Genomic DNA, 20947 nt, shown 5'->3' on the forward strand with positions numbered 1-20947 from the left:
TATCTTTACTAACATAGAGATACTGGAAAGTGTTTTGTTCATTTCTTTTCCAACAAATTCTGGAACAGATGAATTTATTTCTCATGTTCTGTGATACCTAATTCATTCAACTTGCTAATATAAATATATATTTTTTTCTTTTTTTCCCTGAAACTATGTGTTTCATGTTTATTAGCATTGTATGTAATACACGTCATTAGTAGAAATCCAGTAGAAAGTATACCAGAGTTTGGGATTACTCTCCAAGTTGAAATAGGTTCAGGTCTTTGAGTGAGCTTCAGCTGAAATCAATTACAGAGGCGCGCGTGTGTGTGTGTGTGTCTATATATATATATTAATTGCAGTGGTCATGTATATGTATTTTTCAACAAAATTTTAAAGTGGGAGTGTTTTGTAACTTGTTATCAGGAATGAAACGGAAGACAGTCCTTATTCACCAATCTTCCATTACTTGCTTGAAATCTGAAGTCCATAATTGTTAATCAGGAATTTTCAGTAATCATTTCTACTATGCACATTATTTAAGCTTGAATAAATTGTGATACTTCAGAAAGTCTAAATGAAAAACAAAAAATAATTATGTAATGAGAATTGTTGCAAATTGTGTGTTATTCAGGCTGATTTGGGTATGGAAAAAAATTTTATTCTATGCTTCACAATGCAAAAAAAAAAAGCCTAAATACGAATTATGATTTCCTGTGTCCATTCGTTATTTGTTGATGATATGAGCAAATATGTGAAATACTTTATAAACCGTAATAATCCTGAATTTGATTTAATGCCAGTTCTGCTCACATCAGCAAGTTACCTAGCACAGATGTTTTCTTTACACTTTACAGAGGTCAACTGCAGTCAGAAATAGCTCCTTTCTTCTTCTTTTCCATAACATTCAATGTGCATAGTGATATAATGGAACAACAGACAGTTTTAATGACCTGGTCATATTATTAGATATTCTAGAAGAGTTGGCTTCTGTTGATTGTGTGTTTCAGATCTTTTATATCAGCTGAAAGATTGATGCAGTATCACTATATTTCAAAGAGATCTTAGTAATATTGATTTGAAGATTTACTCTTTGCAAATGTTTTTTTACAGAAATCATCCCAATTACTTGGATTCAGCTAATTCATAAGCTGAATTTGGGCAGCTAAATGAACTCCTTGACATTCAGAATTGCTAAATATTTCTAGTAATTTCACAACTGAGTTCTCTATTAAAATAGCTGAAAACAATCACAAAACCAATCAGATTTACATGGGTGCAAACTATGAATGTAGGTGTCAACATTAGAAATCCATTTAACTACAAATTCTTGATGCTAGTAGTGATGGGATATCCCATATTTTTGTCAAACAGTGTTAAGGGACAAATAAATAAAACTTTTGAGTTATTTGTGTGCAGTGGAATTGGCAGGTCATGGCCTGAACCAATGATTGAGCATCAGGTGAAGAGTCATGGCAAACCCAGGGAGCTCAGCTGCATCTGAGTGACCACAAGGATTGGACTCTGGGTCTGCCCCTCCTTGCCTTCATTTAAGGGTTAGCAGCTAAGATTGCGCTCATCTTCAGTCATCATCAGTTGTTGGAAGGGTTAAGCTAATCTTTTCAATATCTTTTATTGGTCCATCCATAGTGCTTCTATCCCAGTAGAAGGCACTGTTATCTCCTTCTGTTGTCGCACATTGAGATAGTCCCCATATTTTAATGCTTTCAAATTTTCCAGAACATAGGCATTATACACTTTATCACCAACTGGTAGTGCTTGACAACTAACAGAAGGATTAACCATCAATATTGCAAATTAGTGATTCTCTACTATGATAATCAAATACTATATCAGTATGATATATATAAAAACAAATAATTAAATTTACATTATCAAGTTATTTCTTTGTACTCAAGCTGTAAACATTCCCATTAGCGATTCTCTTCATTGACTGTTGATCCAAATCACAGATTGAGAGCAACAAACTTTATTTGCTAATGTGTGCAACAGTTATCTCATAGTAACTTTTGCCTTAGTTATGTTCATAAAAAAGTTATAATTTCCTAAGATGTTAGTGGATTTGCATCCATAAAGGTTTAGAAATACATTTTCTTTTAGTTTTCCTTATGTTCTCATGCAAATTTATTGATATCAATGAATTGCATCTTATGTAGGTAAACAAGATTGGTGGTTTTTTTTTTAATGTTAGACTTTATCTTTAATTTTAAATAGTTATTCTGTACAAAAATATAATGCTTGGTTTTCATTTTTTGTTGTTATTGTTTCTTTTAAGATGCAGAAGACTTAATCTTCAACCTTTAGCTTACCTTTGGCGTCGGAGGGAAGAAATATTGCTTAAAGAAATGATATCATCTAACATTGAAGCCATAATCATAAAAGTGGCAGCTTTTGGTATGTATTCAGACTCTGAACAGTGTTGTCTACTAAAACTTCAATGGACAAATCACAACAGAAGAGAAAAAAAAAAAACAAAAAACAGAAATTGTTCTACCTTTTTGGATAATAAATATTGGTTTGAGCGTAAAGAAATTAAACAAACAAACAAAAAACACAACAAAAACGAAAACCAGTATAGTTGAAGAATATTCATGCTGTCTGAACAACTGCTTGTATACAGTTCATTCTTTTCTCTGAGAAGTCAAAGCTGGAAAGTAGTTCTTCAGAGCATGGTTATTAAATTCCCTTGCAAGTTTTGTGTTACAGTTTAGTTTTGAATTGCAGTAAAGATGCAAGCATAATTCAGTGGTTCACAGCACTGACATTTATAGATTATGCAAACTGGTGACTAGACAATATTATAAAACAGCTGTAAAAGTTTTAATAGAAATATAACAAATTAACATAAAACAATATGTCGTATGAGGCTAAAACATCTAGTTTAATAACAGTCTCTGAGTTTACAAAACATATAGCAAACTACAAGTTTATCATTTTCCTCTAAATAAATGGCTTTTACACTATAGTTTCTTAATGTACCAGAATATTAATATCTTTGCATTGTCAAATATGTCATATGAGGTTTGTATAATAGAGCAAATCAAAATATTATCTATTTGTTTATTGTTTAGAGTTCAAGTGAAGTTTTATATCAAGTCTTATTGAATGACATGTTTTACATGCCACATAAAAATATGGCTGAGAAACATGGAATATGATTAATATGGTATACTATATTCATTTCAGACTTCTATGAAGTATTGCATTTAAGTTTTATGCGTACCATGACCAAAGGACCATTTCTTTTCTGAGCTGGCTGAAGGTCTGTAGTCCACTGGACTGAAGAATGGCTTCTATTACAATTCAGTAGCATCAATGGCTTTGATGGCCAATACAATATGTTTAAAAAACAGAGTTGTATAAGCTTGCCTTAGAAATCTGATGACTTGTTCTTTTCGACGGTTATCACCTTAAATTCTTGTTGTCTGTCCATCTTCTTTAAAGGACTCATTTATAGCAAAGTTATTTCTACTGAAATATCAACCAGGAATTGAATTATAATCCATTTAGACTTCGGGTAAAATCCATGACTTTTTAAAGATGATTTCTTTTTTATTGTTCTTTATTCACTTCTCTTTAAGGATAATGTTTTTTAACAACTGTTTACGTTATCACTGTGATGGTCTTGCATAGAATCTGTTAGTGGGATTAGAAATATTAGAAATGCCATGTCCCCTACTTCACAGTAAAATAACAAGTGATGCAGTTTAATTTTCCTGAATTTGTGGGAGATCATCGGAGTTAAATGCTGTGTTTTCTACTGTATTACACTTTTTTAAATACTAAAAAAAAAAATAAAAATTTAAGGGAATAAAAATTTCAAGCCATGTAAAATTTTTTAGGTTGGATGGTTGTTCTATTTTTTGTAAAGTAAAATACTTAAGGAATTAAGCTGAAGAATTAAAAATGAATGACAGTAAGAATATACAGTGTGCTTTTTCTGATTAAAATTATATTTCATGGAGTTTAGGCTATTTTATATAATTAAAGGGAACTAATTAGGAAAAATAAGCAAACAAACAATGGCCCCAAAATGGAGCGAGTACGTACTGTTTATAATTTATCTAAAATATATTAAAGAAAACAGATGATTTAAACAAGAGATAAAACTGCTTCACAAATAGACATTATTGCCTCATCCCTGAAGCGAGATTAGCTTTTCCTTTGTATTCTGCAGCCTTTTAAAAGAAAAAAACTTAAAACAGACTTGTTAGTGCTCAATGAGTCCTTTGTTGACTATCCGTTTGAGGAGCAAATGCCATAAATACTTGTAGATAGCAATTAGATAGGAAATGACTGCGAGATTTTTTTTCCTTTTTTTTCTTTTTTTTTGGCTACAGGTAAAAGAAAGATCTTATCAGAGTCAATTTCTCACCTGCCTCAGGCAAACGTAATTGGATGTAAGCAAATTTAATGGAGCTTGTGTGCTCTGGGGCCATTCTGTAATGCTTTAATAATTGCATGCCTTATTAAAGTGAATTTAAGGTATGAAGGCTGTTTAATATATCAAGTGGCAAAGAAGCTAAGATACAGTTTAACTTTTCGCTTCTCAGATTAATAATCAAAGCTAAACTGCAATGAAAATATTAAAAAATAGCAGATTTAATGCTCTGAAGGGTAATGCATTAGCTAGCACATTGTACAGATGTTAATTCAAGAAGCAAATCAGTAACTTGAGCTTGACATTCATCAGAGCTGGCAAACATGTATACCCACCTTGTCCTGTTTTTTATTAACTCAGTGCCATATTGGCAAGGTAAAGCCTGTCGGTTTATGTAGAAAACACATAATTATGCAAGTAAATGAATATTAGTTTAGTATGTTTCCTTAAATCCACCATTACAAATTAATACCATAAACTTTGCCAGTGGCAGGAGTTTTCTATCTCAGAACAGTGTGCTTTTCCAGATGGAATACCAATTGCTCTCGCTTGCATGCAGGAACAGTATTGTGAGCAAGACCTCTTCACATGCCTTCTGTAGATCTATAAGTATATTAGCTTGCTTTCCCTTAGAGTGTGCTTTGGAGGCTCTAATGATGAGAGAAGAATATTCCACACAAACCTAAGCATTAAAAAAAAAAATAATTGCTGTGCATATCTGTCTGCACTGCCACTTTTTTGTTGTTGAAGATGCCTGTGTGATGCATGGTATTTTTGTATTTGCAATATATCTCCCTTCAGTGGAAGTCCCAGAAAGTTAGAATGAGGTCATTCAGTAATAGCTAAAATAAAACTAGTTAGAATAATTAGTATTTGGGCATTTGAAGTTCCATTGCTTGTGTGAGACAGTGTAATATACCACAATCATAAGATGCAGTTTTGACATTCTTCTTCTGTGGACACGCTGTGTGGATTAAAACAATAATTAGCTTGTAGAATCTGCATGTGACAGATTCCATTTTTATTCTTGTTAACATTATGTACTGCTTCTAACTATATCAGGTTCTAAAACTTCTACTGCAGCAAAAGCTCTAATACTCAACTTGATGTGAGAGGAGGAGGAGGAAGAGGAAGCTTATATTTGGAAGGAATTTTAAGGTTCCTTACGGTGTGGTTCTCAGTAAAAACTGAGAATAGAGTTTTACCTATTTTTAATTTACTTAAATATTTAACTATGTCTAATTCTTGCAGAGACAAGAATTGACACTAAAACTTAAGTGCCATTTATACAAAAATTCAGTTCTGCTAATGCAGTTGAAATTATTTTTATGTCATGCAGTTAGAGCAATTTGTCCTCAACAATTGTAGTTTTCCTTGATGTTTTAAGAGGAACATTCGCCTTCGGTACATTTCTTATGAGAATAAGTGCACACTGTTTAAACTGGGGGGAAAAAAAAGAAAAATCCCAAGACAAAAAAATCCCACCTTCAATATTTCAGTCAGAATGAAAGCCCAAATGTCTATCTTTTTTTATGGAATTAATATGTATTTTGTACAGTGCACAATCACAACACAGATTTAGGTGCTGAAACAGAGCTTAAGCTGAAACCCTTAAATGCATATGTGTGCAGAGCCAATAATACTTTCCTTTCCAGGTTTCTATGTGTTCTTGTCTAAATTGATTCTTCATTTCTGTTCTAGCTTTTGCCCTTCTGCAGGCAGTCTACCGGTTGCTCTTCCAGAAGTCCCTGTTGATTTATCTGGGAGCTGTGCATCTTAAACATTTTATAAATTGTCTGCGTGGGATGACTTTAATGACAGTGAAACAAATTTAAGCACTTGTTCATGCCACAGAATCAATTTTTAATCCCTTTCTTCTAAGCTTAATAGCACTACAAATATTCAAAGCACAGAAATTTCAAAATCTTTTATCAGGGAAAGAACTTTTTTTTTTAAAAAAATTCCCAACTATGGCGGTTGAGATCTTTTAATGAAATAGAGTAATAAAATAAAAAAACATGTTGCAAGTACCAGCTCTAAACTAATTCTGCTCAAAACGTTTCAGTATGCCAAAGTTTAAAAACTCTGAAAACAGATTTCTATGAGGAAAGCCATACATTAGTAGAAGTACGAAACCAGTTTGTAATGTCTCTAAAGTTCATGGAGATTCCTGAAGGGAAGTTGGTTGGGGCAGTGTTTTCAGCGACCTGAACCGTTTGCTATATAACATCTTCTTTTGAAAGATCAGAGAAGAAAAATGGAGTTGAAAACAACAGTTTATCCTTTCTCCTTCCACAATGTCGTCTTAAACTATGAACATTTTAGACTTTTAAAAGTACATGTGAAAATATTCCACTATTACAAAATTTCTTGAAAGAATTACTGAGATTTCTATTCTGAAATAGTAGAGCTGAGTTACTTTGAATCCTGGATGTAAATAGAATACAAATAACTTTGTTAAGAACTCACAAGAGATTACAGATAAAATTAATATTGCTGGTATGAAGAGTTTTATGAGCTTTTATCTCTTGAATTTTAAAATTGGATGACATCAGACTAACCTAATTTAGAAAATATTTGATGAACTTCTGAGGAATAAAATGTTAAAATAAAGTGTTCCTAAATAAACTGTACCGGGAACATGTTCTACAACCAGCCTTTGGGGTTAACTTTGCCACTAACCTTGAGGAGCAGTTATGTCTCCAGATTCTCTATCTGTATTATTCCCTTAATAAGTAAATTATCCCAATAAAATAGAAGTATTTAGTCTTGCTTCAGAAAAATGATGATTATTTAAGGAAAAAAAAAGAAAAGAAAAGACATTAGTTATAGGATTTTACCTTCAACAATAGTCCTACAATCGCTGTTCCAACTAGTAAAATTACAGATTGGTTCAGTGTCACTCTTAGAAATAATTTATGCAACACTATTTCTTAAAACTAATCATTACTTAATCATTGTTTACTCAAAATGTGAAAATGGAACTTGATATGTTTTTTAATGGTTGTGAAAAAGGCAAGTGGTACCAGGTAGTTCCCCTTCCCTATGCTCATTTGGAAGTAGCTTAACACTAATACTTAACATCAACAAAATTCCTTTTGGTAACATTTTTTGATAGACCTTTTTCACTACCAAATAAAGCCCTGAATTTCTGCCCTGGTGTTTATGTTGCTGCAGTTCTCTACAACATTTGTCTTGTGACTGTGCACAAGAGTTCTGCAAACGTTGTTGATAGGTGCAAGAATTCTGTTCCTGTCAGTGGATTTTGTCAGTAATTGCAGATGGAGTAAACATTAATTTGAAGTGATTGTACAATTTGTACTATCATGAACTGATTTTATATTAAAACAAAAGTTGAGGTAAAAGCAAAACTTGTTTTACTCGGTACTGCTAAAAATAGCAAATCTTGCAAGGTGTTTATGTTGTCATGTACTGGTCTATCTCAGAGAAATAAAGCCCCACTTGCTTTCTTGACAGGACATTATAAATTGACTGATGTAATTCAGTTGGGGAGTTAAAAATGCTTTGAAAATAATGGGGCATAACATTCTAGGGTTAACATTTATTCATAGATGATGCAATTAAATAAAGCAGGCATTAACTTCAAGGTCAGTCAGTAAAGTAATAAAAGTGAATATTTTAATTGAATTGTAATTGCTTCCCATTGATACATGCAAGTTAAGTAAAATAGATGTCAGTGCTGCAAATTACAGTTCTCTTCCTAACTAATTTATTCATTTTACAACAGTCATCTAGATCCGAACCTTGTTGTTGGTTTATCCATCCATCCAGCTTTCTTCCAGGCTAGTATTATGAGAAGGCTGGAGGATGTGATTAAATATACTAAGAATTTGCAATACATTGTTTTCCTTTATAGTCTAAGTTTTTTTAAGTATCTTAATCAATCTACTCCTTCATTAAAAAAAAAAACAACAACAACAAAACATACAAAATAGAAGAATGAATTTACAAAGGCTGCTCCAAAAATATTACCTCCTATTTTATTATGATGGCCTTCAGTGTCAGAGGGAGATGTTCGTACTATGACAGTAGAGGCTGAATCTTCCCACCAGTATTTAAATATGGCAACAAAGGGACGGTCTGATAAAATGATATCTGATGAAGTGTGTCTGGAGCAAAGATGTGTCATTGAATTCCTGCATGTGAAACATATGGCACCCATTTACATTCATCAACACTTGCTGAATGTTTATGGAGATCAAACAGTGGATGTGAGCACATTGAGGCGGTGAGTGGTGCATTTCTGCAGTGGTGACCACAGCAATGGATCACTTCTGCAGATTTTAGGGGTGTGGCATGCAGACTTTTGTTCATCTCTGGAAAAAATGCAGTTAGTAGTGGTGATTATGTTGAAAAACAGTGTTCTGTAGCTGAGAATTTGCTCTATCAAATAGTATTCTTGTGCTCTTGGTATCTGTTGTAGTTTCCATGGAAGTAAATGGGAGGCATCTTCAGACTGACCAATGTTTATTAACTGCTTGTTAAATATGGTTTGTAAGTATGATAATGTATTTTACTAGAGCAGTAAGCGTACACCATGTATGTACACCATTATTTGCAATTTGAATTTGGATTACTGATTCTGCGAGCTACTGGTTATATTGATTCTTGATGTCTTTAGCAGATTATTTTCTCACAATGCAAACTTAGTAAAAACTAAAGGAAAAGATACTTTTCAAAATAAAGACAAGCCACCCAGAAAGTAGAATACTATTAAGAAAGAGAAAGGTTACATTGCACTTCTATAGATTTTCATGTAAGTACGGATAATAATGATTGTAGAGTTTACAAACTATCTGTACGCAGGCAATTAGTTTGCATTTTCTGTAATATTTGTATAATAGTTTCTTTTTACTTGTTATGATTTATTAAATGGGAGCAAAACAATAGAGGAGTATTCAGAAAATCAGAGATTGTGAGAGAAATAATATATTAGTGTGTCTGGATTTAACAACTTTCCTTTCTGACTTGTTTGAAATGAGATTTTAGTTTAAATTTAAATGAATAGTTTTATGAAGGAGAGGGACTGACTATCTTGGAAAAGTAGTGATATTAATGGAGAATGTTAATCTAGTATTGTGCAATGAGTATTATAGTATGCTACTCACACCTGTTCCATTAAATTCGAGGACATGATATTAAGCTTGTGGTCATTGGAAGACATCAACAGAGTCATTGCAATTGTTTACTGTAGGCCACATAAGCTTTCACCACAATGTAAACCATAAATGCATATATTCTACATTTAATTAAGTGGTCATGATATCTGGATGTGCTTCATGATCATTAAAGTTGAGGAGTAAATTTCCTCTGGAGAAAATGTTCTCCAGCTAAATTATTGTAAGAAGTTTAAAAACAGCGGACAAGCAAACTCATACCTATTAAAAGAAGATGATATAAGATATTTTTAAACTGAAGACTGTATGCTGTTGATCTTGTAAATAATTTAAAAATATTCATCCCGAATCTTAGGGACAAACCAATACCCAGTTTGGAGTTAATCAGTGCTTGTAGCCTCATCTCATAATGCATGTACGAATGTATACGTAGAAGTAGTGTACATTTTGAGAATAAAGGTAATTTTTAATGAACATTTCCTTTATTTGACTTTTTGCTCCATTATCTTTTATATGGCAGATTAACAAATATAACCTGCTAGAAATATGCTCTATTGGCCTAATTATACACTATGGACAATTATGTGATTTTGAAATGTATTTAAAAAAAAAAGAAAAAAAAACTTTTCAGAGCAAAGTAAGTATATTGAAATGAAGTTATCTTGAATTGATTTTCACAAGCATAAACGATCATTATCTTCTATGTAGCAATGAACATTTTCAGTGTATTAATAAAGAGTGGTAAATCACTACCAAGACAGAACAGAGGTGGAAAAACTGTCCTTCTTCTTTTTAATTATTAAGCAGTTTGTAAAGTGTCTCCTCAAATAGTAAGGGAATTTTTAATGCACTTTAATGAAATATTTAAAAAATTCTATGTTTTGAAATCTCATTCACTCTATCTTGTTAATTTAGTTTCACTGAAATTTAAATATATCAAGAACATCATTGTAAATATTAAAAGGCATATCAGTATTTGAATTCAGCAAAGACTTTATATAATAGTAAACCATATATTTATATAACAACTTCTATTATCAGTGAGCTAAAGTGATTTGCAAGGAACATGCTTTAGAAATTACTTCTAAATTGAGACATTCTGCTGGCAGCTCTTTGATGATACCATTATTATATAAAGTAGTATTCTAGGAAGAAATAGACGAGTATTGGGATGAGTACTAGGAAATGTGATCACTGAAAACTTTCCGGTGTACTTTCACTTTTAGAAGTCATCATTCTGTTTTTCTTTCTTTGAATGTTCAGACCTTTTGACCACTTACTCTCAAATCTTACTAGAATATTAATTTGATTACTCATTGATGAGTATGCCAGCTCTTGAAATAGTTTTTCCTTGTTTTTTTTTTTGTTATCCCAGTGCTGATTACTGCCAATTATTTGTTTTATTCTTGAGATGTGACCATGTAGCAGCCCTAAGCTGGCAAAACTCATAAAGGCAAAAAGCCAGGAAAGGAATGCAGAGAGGCAAGGTATTGGTACTATCAGATGCTAATAAAGCTTACTTTTTTTGTCTAGGAAAAATAAATCAATACATAGACATCTTACAGAATATTTCGTGCTGCATCGGCCTTTCTAATTCTTGCCTTTTTTTGTGAGACATGTATGAGAAGTTTTGTTTTTTTTTTTTAAGGAAAAGTTTTTCTTTTCCAATAATTTAACATATCTCTTACAGAAACTACAATAACTTGTATTTTAATTTAACATATATGTAGAAAGGAAACTCTAGTTTCCAACTGAACTTCTGAGGTGAGAAGGTAATTTCTGTGTAGATTATCTATTACTGTGAACCTATGTGTTTACTTTGCTAGTTATTGAAAGGGAAGGAAAACAACAGCTTATCTAGTTGGCATGCAGTACAAAAATAATTGGCCTTGTTCATCATGAGCATGATGAATGAAATGAAAACATTTTGCCCGATGGGGATGAAAGAATTCTGACAAAGTAGGTTTTCTTTAGGATAGAACTTTTTTTAGATACAGTGGGACAATTTCTGTGATAGACGAGCTACATTAAAAAAAAAAAGTCATATCATTACTTCATAAAACATATTAACTCTTTTTTTTTTTTTTTCTTTCTTTTTTTCAGGTTTAGATCCAGATAAGCATCTTGGAAAAACATTGGATCAAATGGAGCCTTATCTTTTGGAGGTATTACTATATTACTGAAAAAATACTCATAGGCAAAGTATAATTTGAGTGCGATACTTTAGAAAGTCAGAAAAATTAACAGCAAGTAATGAATGTGACAAGATCATATGTGATATAAAATTTCTCTGTAACTGTCACCATCTGAACGTTTTATATCATTTTATGTAGTCTGAATGCATACAGAAGGGCCTTTCAAATTTAAGTAAGAGCATATACTTGAGCATATACTAAATTCTGTCCAGGGGGGTACGTAGTCATCACAGCATGTAAATGCTTATCATAGAATCATAGAATTACTCAGGTTGGAAGGGACCTCAAGGATCATCAAGTCCAACTGCAGCCTAACCTTAGTACCCTAACTCTAACAACCCTCTTCTAAATCATATCTCCGAGCACCACATCCAAACGGCTCTTAAACATATCCAAGGACACTGACTCAACCACCTCCCTGGGGAGCCTATTCCAATGTTTAACCACCCTTTCTGTAAAGAGTGTTTCCTAACGTCCAACCTAAACTTACCTTGAGGTCATTTCCCCTTGTCTTGTCACCTGTCACCAGTGAGAAGAGACCTACCCCACTCTCACTATAAGCACCTTTCAGGTACTGGAAGAGAGTAATAAGGTCTCCCCTCAGCCACCTCTTCCCCAGACTAAACAGCCCCAGCTCCCTCAGCCTCCCCTCAAAGGGCTGATTTTCCAAGCCCTTCACTAGCCTCGTTGCCCTTCTCTGGACCTGCTCCAGAGACTCCATGTCCTTTCTGTACTGAAATGCCCAAAACTGAACACAGTATTCGAGGTGAGGCCTCACCAATGCTGAGTACAGGGACAGGATGACTTCCCTAGTCCTGCTCACCACACCATTCTTGATACAAGCCAGGATGCCATTGGCCTTCTTGGCCACCAGGGCACACTGCTGGCTCATGTTCAGCTGACTGTCCATCAGAACACCAAGGTCCCTTTCCATCAGGCAGCTTTCCAGCCACACCTCCCCAAGCCTGTAGGGTTGCCTGGAGTTGTGACCAAAATGCAGGACCTGACACTTGGCCCTATTGAAACTCATGCCGTTATAAATGGAGCTAGTACATTTACTTAAAGAACAGGGTGTATAACTAAGAATAAAAAGACCAGATTTTGTACGTTGTCTTTGAGTTTGAAGTAGAAGAATCAAACATTGAGCTATGTACAATCTGAGAATAACTGTCCTGAAAGTGTGGTTTTGTATGTTGTCTGTGACAAAATGAGCTTATTCTTTTGTTGTTCTCAAGCAAATTAACAACCCTGTCCAGGTTTAAACTGAGACAGAGTTGATTTTATTCATAATGTCTGCTCCTGACTTCAGGAGAAAGACAAGTTTGATAAAACAGTGATCTTTTAGTAATTGCTGAGCAGATGCTGTAAATAGCCAAAGACTCATAGGGTTTTAGAATTGGTTGGAATTGGTTGGAAGGGCCCACGAGGATCATCAAGTCCAACTCCTAGCTCCACACAGGACCACCCAAAATCCAGACCCTATTTCTGAGAGCGTTGTCCAAATGCTTCTTTAACTCTGGCAGCTTGATGTCTTACCCACTGCCCTGGGATGCCTTTTTCAGTGCCTGAGCACCCTCTAGTGAAGTACCTTTTCCTAATACCCAATCTGAACCTCACCTGCCTTGCCAGCAAGGGGACTAGAAGGAGCTGGGAGATGACAGAACTAGGACACATGACTCAAACTGGCCAAAGGAATGTGCCATATCATATGGCATCATGATGAACAATAAAGCTGTGGGGAGTTAAGGGGGCAGCTGCTACTTGGGTACTGGCTGGCCAGCAGTCAACAAATGGTGAGAAACTGCATGGTGCATCACCTGTTTTGGGGGTGGGGGGAGAAAAAGTAATCATTACTATTCTTCCTTCGCTTTTTAGAGTATAGTTTTGCTCACTGCCAACTCCCAGTTGAATGAAGGAGGGCTTTGGGAAGAAAAGTGTAGAGCTCATGGGCTGAGTATTTGTAACTGCTTATTGGGTCATTGTCAAGGAGACTGCAGAACTGATCCCTGTGCGTGTAGCAGTTTCCTCTGCATGTGCATGCTATGAAAGTCAAAGTACAAGTAAATTGCCTTTTCTGGATGCTTAGTTGGATTTAAGAAGTGATAAAAACAAATCAGTAACTATAAACTGCAGAGGTTTCTGATTTGAAAAACTACTATGCAACCCAATGAAGTCTTCAACATCAGAAAGCCTGGTAGACAGAATGTGAGAGCGAGGTGTATACAGTTTACAGGAAGGAGGAGAAACAAATTCTATTGTTCTGATCAGTGTCAGTGCTAATTAAGAGAGAAAAAGAGCTCTGATTTCATTCATGGAATTACTTAACTTCGGGGAGAAATAAATTGCTGCCTAAATTTTCAGTCTTCTGATTGTACTGACTGGGGAAAAAAAAGTAAAGTACTAGGTGGGAAGAACTTTAAATTAGATTTGCAATATTTTTCTCATTACATACAGGAGGTTGAGTTTGTAAGTACAATAATGATCTGCTATCTATGTTTTTATCATGAGTATTGTTCAGGACAATGGCAAGGAAAGTTCCTGAATTTTTTTCTAAATTATAAGACCATAATTATTGAGGAATGTTGCTACATAATTACTAATTTTTTTATTTTTTTATTTTTATTTTTTTTTTTGTATGACTATGTTGCATACCAGGAGCCCTAGCTTTTTACACTGAAGTATTTTTGGCAACCTGCCAAATCTCTAAGGCTGTTCATCCTCTCCTTGGAATTTAATAATAGAATGCTAAATGTATATCATGGTAATATTTGTCTATACTTCTGTCCCTATTAATAGAAATAATTTTTTAGTCCTTTGCATGCTGCCTTATAACTTGATGAGTAATTCTGGATGTAAAGAGCATTTCTATAGTTATGTAGAATTTCTGACTTGGGAAAAAAGTCTACGCTTGGACAGGAAACACTGGAATTCATATATTCTATCTTATATTACTCAACTTCAGTCACAAAGTCAGCTTTTCTCCTTGTCTGTGGTACCTAAAGTTAGAAGGGGACATTCTTTGGTAAAGTTTGGATTCTTCTTTTATACACCCTTTGTCTGGTGTTGTATTTGAGTTAAGATGAATAGCCTGGAAGTTAATTTCTTCATATATTTCTTATAGAATTTGAATTGGACTTGTATATTTAGTTGTGTAATTTTTAATTTTCTGGCTCATTTGAGACCAGTTCTAGCAATCACAAAGTTTAGATTAGAATCTATGTTGTATCATTATGAATATAGCTTATAGCTTGCAAGACAAAATATATTAGTCTTTAAAAAATGTTAGTGTTCTAAATGATTAGAAGAGAAGTTTCTGTTGTCATTGATAACATCTTTAAAATACTACTCACTTGTGAAATGCACATTAAATGTGTGTTCTGTAAGAGCTGTTGAATGTCCTCAATTCCTGTTGACATTAGTGGGAACTGCAAAACTCTTTAGCACCCAGTGTAATTGCTGACAAGCATGATCTTAAAGCCAGTAACACTGAAAAAAAGGATTTTCCACCACAAACATAATAAACTGTCTTTCACTTTTTGAGTATTTGGTATTGCCTCTAATTATTACAGGTACTAATATTTACAAGCAGAACTACCAATTTTAAAAGTGACTTCTCACAATGGAAAAAGTTACTGTTAGAATGATCTTGTCCAGGTTTCTCTTCTTCATTTTATATTATGATTTTGTTTAGAGGGCTTCATTTATTTATTTATTTTATGGAAGCTCCAAGAAGAAGAATAAAAGGTTTTGACTAAGTGTTTTGTAGATTGTCCATTCTTATTTCATCAACATTAATTATTCTTGATGTATTTGTCCTGTAGAAATCTTTTTGCTATTGTTGACAGAATACTTTCTTTCTTGTGTCAGAAGTGTAATTTATGAAGAGCATTTGATTAAAGGTTTTCTTCTGTTCATTTTCTTTTTAAGAAAATATTTAAGGGAAAATGAAAAATGTCTCCAATAGTAATACATAAAAAAAAAATGATTTAACATTTCTTACAAAGGAGACTTAGATTTTCCCCTACAAGAACCCTTGAGCCACAAGGTCATGTAAAGTATTATCAAGGTATTGTTTTCTCAGATTGTTATCCTTTCCTTCAATAATAGAAAAAAATTGAAGAGGACTTAGGCCTTTTGTTTAACTAACTGAATTTAAATAAATGTGATATAACCAGGATCAGAATTTTTCCTGCAGGGAAATAGGGGTGTGGGGGGGGTCTGTGCTCAGAGCATGATGCAGTTGCCTGATTACTACCTACTGACACAGTAAATGTAGAATTACAATGAACTGTTTAGCAATTGCATTTTTCTTACTCAGACAAATGAACTTTGGTTCATGCTCCACAGTCACTGATGTTAATCATGTCTCTTATTTGAAATTTACTGAATTATGTAATTATTTGTTTTAGTGTAATTCCCAGAGCTTCAGGAATATTTATAAATATATCAACTTAGAGACCATACTTAGTATGACTTGGAATGGAAGCGACACATTGCTACCTCTTCAGTTTTTTGCTTTTGCTTTTTGCTTTTGACTTGGAAAGTTCAATTTATGAGAATTTTTGAGAACAAGATAGTTATTTACAAAAGTATGAAAACAACTGTTAACTCTGTTGCCAGAAATTTTATTTGTTGTACACTGCTATGTAAAGTGCTACATCTTGTATTGATTTACAGTACAAGCTTCTCACAGAAGTGAACTATCTATGCCAAAGGGGGAGAGAACCAGATTCATGTGCCTGAACAAACTTTCTAGTCTCTTGTGGAAGAATAATTAGGATTTGATTTGTTTATCTGAATACTGCAGTACCAATTCAACTTAAAATATAACACAGTGGTATTTCATAGATCATTGTGATACACAATACAAAGAAATCAAGAATCTTTTGTGTGATACTTGAGGTTTTTTTATTATTTTAATGAGTGGTCTTTTAGAAGGTACACACTGAATTTATCAGCAAAATCTATTTAAGTACTTTATTGTAATACCTGTATGTTTAAATTTTCCTTTTGTGTTAGGTTTCTGAGAAATATGGTGTCCACATTTGCGGAGAAGGTGGAGAATATGAAACATTCACTCTGGACTGCCCTCTATTTAAGAAGAAAATAGTTGTGTAAGGAACAGTTTCTTCCATTTCCTGATACTAAAGCAGTGAGAGTATTTTCACATTTAGCTTGAGGCAGCTTCTGTTGGCAGAGTGAAAAACACATCCTCTAAGATCACAAACACTCACTTTGTTTAACACTGGCCAAGTTCTCTGAAAACCTAAATCAATACCTGACAAGACGAGGCCTTCATAGAAAGCTATAAACTTCTTAGACATTTGCACTTTCGTTTACTTGCTGATTATGGCCTGCAGTAAAACTGGTACCTGCACACTGACACTTTTATCCTTTCATGAAGTGTGAATTGCCTGTAATATTTATCTTTCATTACAGCTACATTTGATAAACTGCCACATCAGTAGCCTGTGGGTTCCATTAACTCCGTGTGTGTGTGCGCAAGTGAGTGTGTGTAAGTTTAGCAGCTTAGAACGATAACGAAAACATTTTTCTTCCATTATTAGAGGATATTTTAAATACAAGCATAGGATGAATCCATCTAGTATTTACTGAGTAGCTTATTCTTTTGACATAAATTGCTAAAATCTGTGTGGATATGAATAATGTTTGACTCTTGTTGTAAGTTTCTTGTTAGTCTGTTAAATAGCTAAGTCTGTTTGCTTTGAGTGAGATGTTTCAACTGATGTTCCTTTTCTTAGCCAAGTAAACAGATTAGTAATCATGTATTGATGATGGTCGTCTTATGGAAGGTCAGGATTATTGTGCATATATGGTAAAGCTTCCACAGTGAAGATCTATTTGTTTCATTTTTCCATACCACTGATATCTGTATAGAGCAGAGAACCAGAAACTGTTAGACTGTTTCATTACAGAGAGAGGAAGAGCAATAGATAAAATGTGAAAAGGTTTAGAAGCTGCTATAGTGGAAGTCTGCTGAGCTGAAATATTGGTTGACTGCATGATATGTCCCATGTAATCAACTAAAAAACTAGATAATTTGAGTCTGGAGATATTCATTTTTACATTTAACGTCTCATACGATTTTTACTGAAGTGATAAAGTCTCATCAATTCCAGTGGGTGTCAGAGACAGAATTCTGAGAAACTGTCATTTTGTTTGAGAAATACTACCCATTACCAGTTGTGGCCAGTTCAGTGTTTGCATTGCAACACTTGCAACAAAGTGTATACTTTAGAAGATGGGTAGCTAGGTTATAACTGATAAGTGAAATACACTTGTGTAAGTTTTTGGCTTAAATTTGTTTAGTTTATTGTTTACATTATTAACTATATTTGGTTTCAGATTAAATCTGGGTATTCCATTAGAATTGGATATACAGTTCCCCAGTGTTCCTTTGGAAAGATCTCTTTGCACACCTGAAATAAACAGTTACTCAAGCTAGTTCTAAATATACATTTCTATAGTCAAAACTGAATAGCTACACTGACATCTTGTTTCTCAGGCTTAATTAGGACTGCTTAGCTCTCTCCTACTTTGTCATAAAAGCATACCTGTTAAGAACCATTTGTGTAAAAATCTATTACCTTGTGAGCTTTTACAATAATATTTGTAGTTTCTTTTTCATTAAATGTTGTTTATAATCATTTGTTATTTATGAGTTATTTTTACAGCTTTACTTAATTTTTATTTTTGTTTTTCATATTCATGGGGTGAATCAAAACAGTGTAATCATGTTGTTAAGCTGGTAGTTTCCAGATGTTTAAATAGCTATGGTTGTGATTCACATCCTGATATTATTTTTAAGCTTAAATGGCATTGTAAGAATTACAAGCTAGAGGTTGAAATCTGAACAAATTTTTTCAAGGTTCCTAAATTCCTTAGAAACATTTTGTTAGTGTAAGTTTCTGTGGAAGACACAGGAGATGATTCTTTCCTAAATAACAGTTACAGTGTATTAATTTTGGCTGGCTGGCAAATGCTCACCAAGCTACACTCTCACTTTGCAGGGGAAAAAATTAAAGTGCAAAAGCTTATGAGTCAAGATAAGGGCGGAAGGATGGCTTAGTCGAGACCATCATGGGCAAAACAGTCTTGATTTGGGAAAGGGTAATGAACTGCTCCAGTGAGCTGCTCAATTAAAATTAATAGGTTGCAGCTTCAGCCAAGAACCTACTCCTGCTTTGGCTCTCCACAAGCTATGGCCTTTCTCAGGCCACATCAAACTGCTCCTCCACAGACTCATCTGTATGGTCTGTACGTCGAGATTTGCCCTGTCTGCTGTCTCTGGAGCTGCAGGGGAGCAACCTGCTCCACTGTGAGCTTACAGGGTACTTCTGTTCTGCACCTGAAGCACTTTCTGACCTCCTTCTGTGCTGATCTTGGTGGCTGCAGGGCTGTTTTTCTCACATGTCTTTTTTCACTCCTCTCTCACAGCTGCTGTTCAGCATTTTTTTTATCCTTTCTTAAATGAGTTATTCAGAGGGGCTACTTGTGTAGCTAATAGGCTCAGCTTTGGCCGGTAATAGGGTCCCTTTTGGCGGCAGCTGGAACTGGGGACAGTTCAGTTCTCACAGAGGGCACCCCTGCATCCTCCCACATCAAAACCTTATCTAACATGCCCATAATTTACAATGTTACTTTTGGGTAGCATTTTCACTGGTTACTGCTTTTGTCACATGTAACTTGTGACTGTGTTTTCACGTTGTCATCTTTGAAAAAGGAAATCTGCTCTATCAGGAAGAAAATAACCTTTATATGTCAGTTATGGAGAAGTGGGAGTTGTTTTAATGTAAGAATATGTGGTTAATTTTGCTTTTGAATATTAAATTCAGTCTTGCAAAACCATTCAATCTTCATTTAAAGACATGCCTCACAAATCAAGCATGCCAAATTGACTAAAATATTTGAAAAAAAAACAATATATAGTAGAGAAACAAAGATCTTACAATAGAAATACTCAACTAGGAGTCAGATGGGTTTTATCTGGTTTTACTCAAATTTATAGTGCAATTGATTGACACCTCCAGAAATCGTATAGTTCTTGTCTATGTGAGGGCCATCTAATGTCTAATGTTATGATAAAGGCCCATTAGTATGTATGGAATAAAGAATGGTTCAATTTGTTTTCTTTCTAAGTTAAATTGATATGTTGAAAATGTTTTGGAAGTATAATTTTACACTGATTGTTTTATCATTAGCCCTGTGATTATGTTTAGAATCAAAACTAAATATGTAAACTTGAGGAAAAAAAATGACAAAGAAGACTTGCCCTAACTTGGATTTGTTTTATGAAAATATTATTCTCTGTTTTAAAGTAATTTCCCAGGTATTCAAGGTGATTTGGGGGATCAGACAATTAGGACAGTTTTTCAAACTATTATTTTTGTTGTTTTCTAAAGTCTTCTGAAAATGTTCCTTAACAAAATTGATCTTTTTCTGTCAAAATGTAATTATGTTCCTAAGGAAAATTATGACTTTCAGTATGAGACGGACTTCTCTTACAAATTTCAGAAACCCTCAAGTGACTATTTTTATATTTTAAGCTTTCTGCTATTGATGTTTAATTATTTACTTCTTTTACTATCTCCTAAGCTATACATAATGTCCAAGTTAAGGACTTCCTATGTTTTGAATTGATGACTTCTTATTGATAACAAAACTCTTATAGTTTCCACCTATTTGTTATGTTTAGTATTGAACAATACAGTGCATTTTATCAGTTAAAACAAAGATGTATGTTCTGAGAGACTGACAAAATGATTTAATTGGAGAAGTATATTTTATTTTATATATGTTGTAATACTATTTTCAGAACCACATAATCTACCTATTTGGAGCCATCAATCAAGAAATATTAGCATTTTAAACCAAATACCTACTATGGTGCCATCCATGTGTTAACTGTCTGTTTCAGGAATGCATTTCGTTCTTAGAGGAAATGTTACTGTTTCTTGAGCAACAGATAAGATCTAAAAGCTTCCACAGTTATAGAACTACTAGCACAAGCATCAGTGGTTAGCATGCATGCTGCACTGTTGAATTGGTACATGTGGGGATACAGCTTCTTTTACTTTGTAAAAGTATTTTTAGAACTATACTTATTTAGTAATTATTAAGTATTTTTTAAAAGTTACTAGACATTTAAATTGTACAAAATTGTACAATGTACAATCCTAAAATATTATTTTTTCACTTTGGATATAAGC

General features: G+C 33.8%; 1 protein-coding gene across 1 annotated transcript in view; it reads left to right on the plus strand.

Annotated features, from left to right (window-relative positions):
• LOC100545423 (diphthine--ammonia ligase-like) overlaps positions 1 to 20947 on the plus strand; it is a 44400-nt gene that overhangs the window by 11732 nt on the left and 11721 nt on the right. The window contains exons 4-6 of the mRNA XM_031553731.1: positions 2279 to 2397; positions 11626 to 11687; positions 16737 to 16831. Coding sequence (XP_031409591.1) covers positions 2279 to 2397; positions 11626 to 11687; positions 16737 to 16831 — 276 coding nt within the window. The remainder of the gene's footprint in view (positions 1 to 2278; positions 2398 to 11625; positions 11688 to 16736; positions 16832 to 20947) is intronic.

The sequence above is a fragment of the Meleagris gallopavo genome, chromosome 5, assembly GCF_000146605.3.
Source record: "Meleagris gallopavo isolate NT-WF06-2002-E0010 breed Aviagen turkey brand Nicholas breeding stock chromosome 5, Turkey_5.1, whole genome shotgun sequence".
NCBI lineage: Eukaryota > Metazoa > Chordata > Aves > Galliformes > Phasianidae > Meleagris > Meleagris gallopavo.